The following is an 11,818-nucleotide window of genomic DNA, read 5'->3' on the forward strand; positions in this document are numbered from 1 at the left end:
CTCCAAAAAAAAAAAAAAAAAAGAGAATTACTTAACTTGGAAGGGACCAGTAGGTGGCATGGTAGTTAAGGCACGGGACACTCCCACATGGCTGATCATGATTTGAGTCTCAGACCTAGTGACTTGCTTTCTCACTTTCTCTCTCTCTCTCTCTCTCTCTCTTTCTGTTTCTCAATCTGGTCAAATTAAAATAAATGAACGATTAAATAAAATTAAATATACAATTGTTTTAAAAATTCTTTTTAAAAAAATTATTTAACTTTGGATTAGCAGACGGCGTAATGGTTAATTCGCTTTACTCCCATGTAGTCGAATGCAGTTTTGAGTCCTGTACCTGGCGGCTTAAAACTCACGCCAGACGCGTGTGTGTGCATGCCCAAAAATCCCAAGAGGAGATCAGAGGAGAAGAGATTGCAGCATGGCCATTCCCTCTGGGGGGTAATTTCTCACTTTCTGTCTCTCTGTTTCTCCAGTGAGCGCATGCACCCTATAGCAAAAATCTTTCTACAAAAAAAAAAAGGAATTATTTAAATTTATTTATTTATTTTAATTTACTTTAAACCAAAGAGGAACAGAGTGAGAGAGAGAAAAGTGAGAAAGCAAGCCACCAGGTCTGGGACTTGAACTGTAGTCAGCCATGTGGGAGTCTGGCACCCTTAACCACCACACCACCTGCTGGTCCCAACAGCTCAAGCTCTAGAATCAACTGGATGTAAGTCTGAACCCCAGGCTCATCACTCTAAAGCTATATAAGCTTAAGTGTGTGTTAAATGAAGTGGGAAGGCATTTGCTTCAAGGGTAGGTGTGAATGTCTGCCCTGTCCCTTCACAATTTTAAGTGGAGGGCCTACTGTGCTGAGTACCATGCGAGGGACTGGAAATACAGAGAGAAAACAGGACTTGAGGTATGCCCCTACGGGGCTCATGCACAGAGAAGGAGGTAGGCAAGGAGCAAGGATGGAGCAGTGAGAAGAAAGCCTTGGAAGAGACAAGCCCACAGCCTACTTGGGACAGGGGAGAGCTTCACAGGGAAGGTGACATTCTGACTGAGCCTATCTGAGGAAAAAGTAGGGTGACGAACTTCCAGGCAGTTGAGGTGAAGAACTTTTGAGCAGGGTGAACAGTGTACAGGGGTCTTCAAAAGGTCCATGGAAAATGCATATTATGAAAATATTATGCATGGATCTTAAATATTTTGTACCAGAATAAATTTGTACTTTAATTCCATTTTTCCACATACTTTCTGAACTCCCCTCATAAAGTCAGCCCAGAGATCCGGCAAGGAGAAGCTATACTGCACAGTGACCTAAGCACAGATCTTCAGTTCTAACCCCTGCTCTGCCACTTACTAGTTTTCCACTATAACATGAAAATTAAACACAGTACCCACCCCTGAGGGTTATATCCAGGATTAAATGAGTCAATATAGGCTATAGGCTTAGAAAGGGGCCTGGCACATGGTAAGCAAAGCTCAAAATGTTTAGCTTTTGTTTGTATTATTATTCCTATACACAGAAGTGGGGCTATTTATTCTGAATACTCATCTCTTCTATCAGGCTATCAATTCAGAAGACTCCTTCAGAAATAATCGTTATTGGCCCAGCTTTGTGGCACAGTGATAACACACTGCATAACAGAAGCCAGATTTCACCCAGAACCATAGTCTGAACCCCTAGCCTGGTCCACCTGAAACACGCTGGGCACACACGTGAATGCCCAAGATCCAACAGGCTGGAGGACTGGAGGAAGGGGACCGTGGCTTGACTAGGCTCTGCCGAGGGTGCTCTCCCCACCTCACTCTTGTTCTCTTGTACATGTACTCTCTCATGGTTACAGAAAAAAAAGTTTTTAATATTCCAATTTCCCTCTGCCAAGATGCTTGAAGGCTCTAGTATCGGGATTTGGGGGCATCCTTGTTTATAAATCCTACCTGAACCAGTGCTTCTTAAATGGTCCCAACAAAAGTATTCCTAAATCCGAAGGGAGGAAATGGAAAACCCCAGGAATCTAATCTACAGCAGCCTGCTATAAGCAAAATGTTATCTTCAGGTTTCCTGGTTTAAATTCATGAAAACTTTGCACACCAATTTATAGGATTAAATTTACAGGACTTTTCCTCCCTTTCTTTCTTTCTTCCTTCCTTCCTTCTTTCCTTTTCTTTTCTTTCTTTCAATTTTGCCATAGGATGTATGTGGTTGCCAGAGAGAAACAGTGAGTGAGAAGGAAAGTGAGAAATCACACCCAAGTAGGATGGCCACACTGCAATCCTTTCTCTTCCATTCTCCTCCTGGGATCTTGGACATGGCATGCACATGTACCCATCATGACTTTCAAGCCACCAGGTCTGGGACTTGAACCATGGTGGGTCATGCCACCTGCTGGCCCCAAACAGTACTAGTTTAATAGGAAAATGCTTACAGCTCAGTAAGACTGAAGAGCCTAGAAGCTGCAAAGACTTCATTTAGTCTGTGGCTCTGAATATCCACAGCACATGAATGTGGTAGGGTCTGAGAATCCCAGTGGGAGAGCAGTCACAGCCTCAGCATTCTCTTCTATAAAATAGACATACCACCTACATCAATTCCGTTCAATATCTACAAAATAAGACAGTATGTATGGGCCAGCCGGTAGTGTGGTGGTTAAGGCAGCTGGATTCCACAGCCAAATGCACAGTTCAAGTCCTAGACCCAGGGGCTTGAAAAACACGCCAGCCATGTGTGCATGCAGGCCCAAAATCCCGAAAGGAGAAACGGGGTAGAAGGGATTATTGTGTGCCCATCCCTGGGAAGAATGCTTTCTCACTTCCTCTCCAGCAAGTGTACACACCCTCTTCTAACAAATTAAAAGAGAGAGAATATATGAAACCATTGAGCAAAGTACCACACATCCTAGCACATGTTTGATACAAATGTTGAATCAGAATCCTAGGGATTAATTATAAAGCATCTCCAAAACCCCATTTACCCACCAGAGGCAACTGCTATTTTGTGAGGATCTGTTCTGTGCCAGACACTGTACTAACTCCTTTACCCTTGTTTCTAATTTTGCAAGATACTAAGTATCCTCATTTTACAGAAGAAATAGTGAGGATAAGTAACAAGCCCAAGGTCACACAGTTGGTAAAGAGGGGAGTCTGCATGAGAACTCAAGTCCTGCTGACTCCAAAGCTCCAAAGCTCTAGAGCCTTCCACCGCTGCCCAGTCAGAAAAACACTGTTCACTGAGCGAAAGTTAGAGGAAAAATGTTCTTTCTAAGAACTTGCTTGGTGGGGCTAAATTTAAATGTATGACCTTGCTTTGTTTCCAAGTAAATTCTAGTGAGAGGAGTTCCTGGTGGAAAGCCACATGCTTCTCACTGGCAGGCAGTAGGCAGCACCAAAGGGGAATCAGAGGTCTAATCAGAGACCAGCTCTGCTGGTTCCCAACCCCCATCCCTGCCTAGAAGGATCCCCCACTCCGCCCCCCAAATCCACTTGCTTTTACTTCCATTTTCTAGACATCAAGAATTTCAGGTTCCCAAGAATTCAATGGCAAGCAGAAATGAGCAAACTGTAGGGCCCTAAAAAGTACCGACTTGGGACTCCTGTCATGATCCTCCAGGGCAGAGGAAAAGGGGGGTCAAGAAAGAGCATACGAGGTCGGAATAGAGGTGGAGAAGAAACTGAGAGCGGAAGAGGCATGCCAGTAATGAGCAGGGTCCAGGGTTGAGCAGCACTGCTCACTAACTCATTCACTCAACATCAGAGCAGACCAAAGGAGGGCCCATTAGGAAAGAGGAGTTCATGTCAGACCTCACATCCCAAGCATGGCTCTACCACTTTCTTTCTTTCCTTTTTTAAAAAGAATTATTTAACTTTATTTATTTATTTTAATTCAACCAGAGAGGACACGGGGGGGGGGAGGGGGAGCAAGCCACCAGTTCTGGGACTCAAACCAAGGTCAGCCATGTGGGAGTCCAGTGCCCTTAACCACCACGCCACCTGCCGGCCCCGACTCTACCACTTTCTAACTGTCTGGTCTTAGGCAAACAACTTGGGTTCCTTTGGCATCATCTCTAAAGTGGGCTTTCAAATCCTGTTATCTCCCAAGACATTTGCGAGGAACGTGTGTTAAAAGAACTTTGCAAACTTTCAAATGATTTGTAAAAATGAATTGCCACCACCTTCTATAGTATAAAGGCAGAGAAAGGACAACTAGTTGTGAGAGAGAAGAGGAGAGGAATGGCATCCAAAGGGAGGGAGGGGGTACTGTCTCTCCCTCTTTCTGCAAAGCAGCATCACACCTCTGCTTGGACTCTAATTTCTGGATGCCAGAAGTGGCTGCATAACCATTGGAACACTGGTGTTTTCCTTGTCTCTCTGACTTTTCAGAAGGGAGAGCTTCTCCTTCACAAGCCTATTTTGGAGTCAGAGCTAGGAGAGCGCACCCAGACCCAGGAAAGAAGGCCCCCTCAGAAGGCAGGTTAGCCTCTCTCCAGGACCTCTAGAACTTCACAAACATCAGTCAACTGCTGAAGAGGTAAGTCTGGTCAGAGACCAATGAGTATGAGGCCTCCCTGGCCCTGTATCTTGGAGGCACAGGTAGAGCAAATTGGAAAAACCAACTTGGCTGAAGAAGCCTCCAGATAAGTGCATCCCAGACCCAGCTCAAAAGATGGCAGGAATCACTAGAAGTAGTCAAAAAGATCTCAAGGTAAAAAACATCAGCACTCGTCAGTAGCATCCAAGGGTGGAAAAAGTGGCCCGGAACCCTGAAGAACTACAGAAATTCCCAAGGACTGCAAAGCTTTCCCTCCCTTCCTCCACTGGAGATAGCAAGGGTCAGTCATGGCCTCAGAGTCAGGCTGCTCCTCGTTACAGTACAGTCTCCAGCCTGTACTTTGCTCACATAACAAAGAATCTTCCCGCTTGATCTGAAACAGCAGCCATTTCCCACACTTAAGTCTCGAGCAACAGACAGAGAACGTATGTCAACATGACTGGGACCAGCACTTTCTGCCATGTACAGGAATTCCTTGAGCTACAAAAATTAGCACATTAAAAATCCAGAGCTGTCATTGGGATCTTGACTTATTCCTCCATAGTAAGTACAAGCCCAGAAGGAACTGGAGAGACACCCTGGTGTGACTGGACCTGTTGCTCAGGATGGTGTATGTGTGGGTTTGGGGATGAAGAAGAGATGACCCTTCAATTCCAGACTCATTTTTGGTCTGATTCTCCTCCCTACAGACCAGCAGACAGCAGTCCCAGGAGAAGCAGTCCTTCTGAGGCAGCCTGGAAACCACTTATGTGCCCTGGGAGGACAAGGCTGAGCCTGGAGCAAGAAAGGAGGAGGAGGGGAGAGAGAAGATAATGAATGGGCAGATCCACCCCGATCTGTGATCTGTAGTTCAGATTGAGCACACCTCAGCTAAATTCTTCAGAGGAAGGAAGAGATACACTCAGAGCGCATATCTAGAAGAGAGGATAGGGCCGGGGTGCAGAGGGGGGCAAGACGGAGAGCAGACAGCTCATTCCTATTAAGTGACCCAGACTTCCAACTCTGCTGAGGTCCTGGCTGGCTCTGTTTGGGGAAAGAGAGGAAGTAAGGAGTTGTGGGAGCGCAAACGCACTTCAGTGAGTGTGAACCCGGCTCACCCAGACCACCTCCTCCCAAAGAAAATCGAGATAAAAATTCCTCTAAGGCTGGAAGAGACAACTGTTTTTGTGGGACGGGGGGTTGGAAAACGACGGCAGACAGCGCTCTCCGGCACCTCTAAAAGGGAAGGGGACAGGTTCCTTCCCACCTGGCAAAGATCCCCCAATTCTGGGAGCAGGGGGAGCGGAACTTGGAGTCCCTCTCTCTCACAACTGGACTGGACAGGCCAGAGGAGAGCCACAGAGATTTCCCCAAGGCTCACGGAGGGCAGATGAACGATGGAAAGAACCCCCCACACCTTTGGCCCGACGCCTGGAGAGCTCCTTAAGAGGGGGCTACGGGTCGGAGGAGGGGTCAGTATCCCCCTAAGCTGGGTTTGGGTGGGAGGAAGGGCTGCCCCGGAGAGGCTTCAACGTGGGCGAGACGCTAGGTCCCGGGACAGGCACACTCACGGCGACTCCCGGGCGGCGACGTTACTTGGGGCCGGGGCTCGGACAGGCTCTGCTCCTCTCCCCCCCGGCCCTGTCCCAGGCTCCGGCCTCCACTTCCGCCTTTCAGCCGCTCCGGATCCGGATCTCCATCTCTGCCCCGCCCCTCTGGACTCCCAGGTGACTGACAGGGCGAATAGGCCAATGGGACGCCCTTCTGGCTGACTCACAAGCGACGCCTGTGGGAGGCCCTGGAGAGGCCAGAGGGCGCGCGCGAGGGACGGCGGGACTTGTAGTTCGCTGCGTTGGGAGGAGCTGGTGGCTGCCTGGGACTTGTGCTTAGGGTGGAGCCGCTGCCTGCGAGGCGGAGCCCGGCCGGGAACTTCTACAGCCTGGCCTGCCCACCGCGTCAGCGCGGGTTCCTGGCACCCCGAGGGGCAGGCTGGTGCTGGAGTTGGAAAAGGGCAAAGGGATATGTGTGCAGAATTGGGAAAGGGAGTGAATACAGGGAGTGAATACAGGGCGTGAACGAGTATGCACATGAGGCCTCGTGGACCAGTCCTGTGCATTCGCTAACAGGGAGAAGCCCCTGTCCCCATTTTCCAGCTCTGGGAACCGGATGTTGGTGACAGTCTATGATGGGCAATGTGTTGGAAGCGTTGTAGGAAGGATTACCTGGAAGATACTGGGTGAGATCAAAGGGAGTGCTTCTGCCGTTGCCTTCTACTTTGGCTCCGCCCACAACACAACAGGACCACCTCCTCCTCTGCCTCCTAGACTCCCAACCAGACCCAACGCTTCCCTCTGATGCCAGATACAGAGCCGGACAACCACTGCCTCAGCCCTCCTCATCCTCATATATAGTCTAGACCCTCGCCCCGCCATGGATCAAACTATTTCTGTTTCCTCCGCTCCCCTCAGTATTAGGACCACTTCTGCCTCTGCCCGCCCCCTACCTCCCAACACAGGCCAGTACAATCTCTGCTTTTGTATTCACCCCTTCCCCCACACTGAAAACCTCTGTAGAATCAAAGCTCACCCCAGAGACAGCTGTGGCCACTGCACCTATGACATCAGTTATACTCTGGGGTCTGAGCTGGATAATCAACTTGTCTGGGACAACCTGCTACTAAACTGTGCCCACTTGTAATTCTCTTATCCATAACCTCCCCTCCACTAGCAGTGATCATTAGTAAATGAAAGCTGAGAAAGAGAAGGCTTGGGAGGGCAGAGGGGAGGGGGCAGAGGCTCTTGTCTGGGGACAGGCGCTTCCCTCCACTTCTACTGTACCTAGCCCTGAACAGTTCCATATACAGGAGGGGTGGGGTGTCTCTTGGGCCCACCTTTCCAAAGTTGGAGTGGGTCTGAGCCAGACTCTGTCCCTCCCACAAACTGTGTATGTATTTGTGACTGGGGGCAAGGAGGAGGGGGAGGCAGGGAGATGTATAACAGGCCCAAAGTGACTCATTAAGGTTTCTCCCTCATCCCTGGGGCCCCTGGTGGCGTGAATGTGGTGCCAAGTGGATTGGCTGGCGCCTTTGCCCTTCCCAGAGACAGCAACAGGGCCCTGGGGTGTGACGGGGGAGTGTCTGCTGTGTTGGCTCTTCTAAAACCCTGGGACTCTCAGACCAACCCCTAGAATCAGCCAGAGCCAACAACTACAAAAATAAAAGTTTATTTTCTATCCAAAAGTGAGCCCAGGGTGTTGGGTGGTAAAGGACAGAGGAAGACCAGGGGGAGTTTTTGAGATGTCCAGACCCTGAGTGAGACCATGTGGGAAATGGGGAGAACAGTCTTGGCTGAGGTCTGGGTGCAGGGGAGGGATAGGGAGAACTGCTGGGGTTGTTTTGAACTGCTGGCAGCAGAAGAGACCACCTTGAATGATAGCCTGCAGAGACACAGAAACAGAGATGTTGACAGATGCTGACTCAGAGGTAGAAATAGACATTCTTGGGCCCAAAATATATCTGTTGGGCAAAGGGACCTGGGCACAAACTCTAGGGCAAAGACTGCAAACTCAATTACCCACAGAGACTAGACAGTCCAATGAGAGAAGCTAGCTGGATGCCTCAGATGGTCAAGAAAAACAGAGACTGCAAAGAGCTGGAGAGTGCAGACCCCATCTGAGGAGGACAGTGGCTACCCCTACCGCTGACTGCTGACTGTTGGCAGCTGTAATATTGGCCCAGCTTGGCCTGGTGTCCTACAGTTTCTTTTTTTGTTGTTCTTTTTGGAGAGGATTTTGCTACAGGGCACATGTGCTCACCAGAAAGACAGAGAGAGACAGAAAGCGAGAAATCACCCTCCCCCCAGGGGGATGGCCACTCCCCAATCCCTTCTCCTCCATTCTCCTCTCTGGATCTTGAGCACGCATGCACACACGCCCCGGCATGAGTTTAAGTCACCGGGTCCAAGACTCAAACTGCGGTCGACTCTATAGGAGTCCAGCGACGTAGCCATTATGCTATCTGCTGGTCCCACCCTACAGTTTTTTTTTGAGAAGCTGGAATATATGGATTTTTAAAGTGATCTCACTTTATTTTTGATGTCGGCAACTAATCAATATTTTTTGGGGAAAATGCTATGAGAGCTGAACAATAAATGCCCAGGGCCCTCTGTTTCCTGTGTGGACTATGGGATGAAGGGAGCTCCTCCAGCCCTGGGTAGGAGGTGGCCTGAGTCAGGACCCTCTCCAGGATCTCAGACCTAACCTTCTCGAGATGATATAGCTCTCAAGATCTCCAGCAGAGACCCGGGCGCTAGGACAGAAGAATCACAATATCACTAATGTCTCTCCAGCAGGGAATCCTGTGAGCTCTCTCCCTTGCCATAGACACCAAGATACTGCCTGGTCCGCCTTCATTTTCCCAGGCTGGGTCTGGGGCCCGTGCCTACGCCCTTTGCTCCAGCATATTTACCTGCCTCCAGGTCCTGGGGAGAAAGGAGGACATCTCATCTGCCCAGCCCAACGTGCACTGTGGTCCATCGCATGCCTGCTGGGTTCCACAGCTGTAGGTGGCTCCCCTCACAGAGGAGAAGGACAAAAGAAGGTTTGAAGAAGGGATGATGGTCAGAGGCGACCATGCTTTGTTAAACAGTCCAGTGAATCTAGAGCCAACCAGACCAGCTGGTGGCTGCTGACCCCAACACAGGAGGCCAAGGGGCCCAGGTCCTCCCTGGAAGGCAAGCGGCAATGCCCACCCCAGACAAGCCTGGGCCCAGGGCCAGGGTCAGTGAAATGTCTCTGATCGGGACCGGAAGGTGTGCCTCATGAGGCTTGGGGTCGAGGGTGAAACCTCTGGCACTGGAGAGTGTCCCAGAGGGTCAGGTTCTGAAGGGTAAGGGGGCAGCATAGAAGTTCTCAGGTCTTGTGGGGAGGCCTCCATCTCTGCAGTCCCCACACTGGTTGGGCAGTGGACCTCCGCAAGTGTAGTATCCTGGAGGCTAGGTGGTGGTCCAGACACACAGGGAGAGAGGCGCGGCAGCTTCGACTGGGGGCAAGGAGGCCCTGGGAGCCAAGCTGAGACTGTCGGGTGGCCTGGGGGACCCAGCCTGGCCTGCAGCAGGCCCATCATGTGCCGAAGCTCCCGGCTAAGCTGCGATACTTCCTGGTTGAGACGGGAGATCTGTGGAAAACACAGGTTGTCTCAGGTGCCACAACTATAAGCAAGTGCATGCCCCTCTACAAAGTATCAAAAGGCCAACCTGGGGAGAAGGTAGGGTATGGGGTATTTTTGCCTAGGTGTAAATACTTCAGTCTCTTTCCAAAATGGATGTGGCATAGCAAATATTGCTAGGTCTCCCTCTGCTTTTACAAGATGTAGAAAAATATGCTCAGAGAGGCCTCGCAGCTGTGAAGTGACAGATCTGGCCTTAAGTCTCAGGTGACTGCATCGCACAAGCTCAAGGGTCTCTATCGGTGGTTTTCAAACTTTAATGAGTACAGGATCAACTGAGATACTTGTCAAAATGCAGATTTCTGAGCCCCACCCCAAATATGACAAACCGGGTGATGTCCAGGAATCTGCATTTTAATAGTTTCTCAGGTGGTTCTGATAGGTACTCAAGTTTGGGAGCTACTGACTTAGAACTGAGGGGTTCCCGAGGCAGAGCAGACAGGACTTGCCCTCAATCTTGCTGAGCAAGGGCTGGCCCCGCCCCAGCCCCAGGGCCCACCCCTGCCCAGGTGCCGCCCCTCTGGGATGCCTGATGTTTATCAGAACAGACGGAAGGCCAACTCCCAGGGGCTGGGCCTGGTCGCTTGGTGGCGACAACCTGAGATCCTTGGGGACAAGGTAGAGGCAGTGAGTGCTTCGGCATACAGAATCTGGGCTCTTCCTGGCCAGGATTCAGACATGTGGGTCCAGCCTTGAAGGACTTGAAGGACTCTTAGCCTCCTTGTCCTCTGCCCAACCCCTATGTCTGCTTAGCACTCACTTCCCAGGCCTAGGGTAAGGGAAAAGGACTTGGGCAGGAGAGAATCCCATGGTGTGGAAGGAGAAGGGGTCATCTTTTCGGGTTGGAAAATCTGAGCCAGTGGGGGGCCAGGGCCTGGACTAGGCACATGCACACTCGTTTCATCTTCTCGACTCTGGGACTCACGTATGATTATCCCCCTCCCCCTTGTTTAAGGTTTTTGGCATAGGGCACATACTCTTGCTGGAGGGAAACAGAGAGACAGAAAGAGGGAAAGTGAGAAATCACTCCCCCAAGGGGGGTGGCTATGTTGTAATCCCTTCTCTTCCATTCTCCTCTTGGGATTTTGGGCATACACGCACATGTGCCTGGCCTGATTTTCAAGCCACCAGGTCCTAGACTTGAACTGCAGTCGGTCATTTGGGAGTCCAGTCCCATAACCACTATGCCACCTGCTGGCCCCTACTTTCCCCATTTTTAGGTGAGGAAACTAAAGTTTAGAGCAGGAGTGGACTTGCCAAGGTCGTCCAGCTAGTGTGAATATTTGAATTCAGGATTCTGGCTCCAGAACCTGAAATGCTCTTGTATAGGGCACTCTGACCCTAAGATGGTACCCTCTAAAGTCAGAGGGGAGAAAGTGGCCCCAACCTACCTCCTGGTTCAGCCTGCAGACCTTCTCCTTCACCTCCTCAGCCTCCGTGGCCAGTTCCTGGCTGGGCCTGGTCCCTACAGGCAGAATGAGGTGAGAGGCTGCAGGTGAGTTCAGGAAGCACGAATAGCTGAACCTACAGTTTGCACTGCACCCCTTCTGTCTCTGGGAGCAGAGAGAAAGCTCTGTGGTCAGGAGACGGGAAACCCAAACTCCTTGGGCCGGTTTTGAGGACTTCCCCGGCCTCATCTCCAACCCCAGACATGGAGCTCCTCTTTGGTGTCTGATAAAAACACATTCCTTTGCTTTTCTTGCTCCCATACCATTCATTCAACCACTGTCCTGCTCTGCCCTTCAAAATTCTGCCCTTCAAAAAGCACCTTAAGTGTCCCCTCTAGGAGTGAGAGCGAGGGGCACCCGCCTCACCACAGAGTCCTGCTTTGTCTCAGGGTTTGCACACAGCATGGAATCACTGGTCTGTGCACACAGACTTCTCGCCTGCTAGACTAGGTGCTCAGCCAGATTTTAATCGGTGGTTTATCTGTGCATTCCCAGCATGGCACCTGGCACAGGGCAAGGCCCTACTGCCTGTGGGATGCTGGCTGGCTGGATAGCAGGCTGGTGCTGAGTTGACGTTCACTGCTGGCCCTTACCTGTAGGAGGGTCCTGTGAGCGGGGCCTTGGGGGTTC

General features: G+C 50.5%; 2 protein-coding genes across 3 annotated transcripts in view; both read right to left on the minus strand.

The window, feature by feature from the left end:
• Positions 1-6,233, minus strand: part of RAB5C (RAB5C, member RAS oncogene family) — a 29,728-nt gene extending 23,495 nt beyond the window's left edge. Inside the window, exon 1 of one of the 2 annotated variants that reach the window (XM_006156006.3) lies at positions 6,088-6,233. The gene's annotated coding sequence lies outside the window, so the exon portion shown is untranslated. Of the gene's footprint in view, positions 1-5,933; positions 5,953-6,087 lie in introns of those variants that run through there. The other variant, XM_006156005.2, reaches the window with a different exon arrangement.
• A 1,531-nt stretch (positions 6,234-7,764) lies between these two features.
• Positions 7,765-11,818, minus strand: part of KCNH4 (potassium voltage-gated channel subfamily H member 4) — a 39,268-nt gene continuing 35,214 nt past the window's right edge. Inside the window, 4 exon segments of the mRNA XM_027774777.1 lie at positions 7,765-7,951; positions 8,982-9,689; positions 11,132-11,205; positions 11,782-11,818. The exon segment at positions 11,782-11,818 is cut by the window's right edge and continues 39 nt beyond it. Coding sequence (XP_027630578.1) covers positions 9,294-9,689; positions 11,132-11,205; positions 11,782-11,818 — 507 coding nt within the window. The 3' untranslated portion in view covers positions 7,765-7,951; positions 8,982-9,293.

The sequence above is a fragment of the Tupaia chinensis genome, unplaced genomic scaffold, assembly GCF_000334495.1.
Source record: "Tupaia chinensis unplaced genomic scaffold, TupChi_1.0 Scaffold000477_1, whole genome shotgun sequence".
NCBI classification, from domain to species: domain Eukaryota; kingdom Metazoa; phylum Chordata; class Mammalia; order Scandentia; family Tupaiidae; genus Tupaia; species Tupaia belangeri.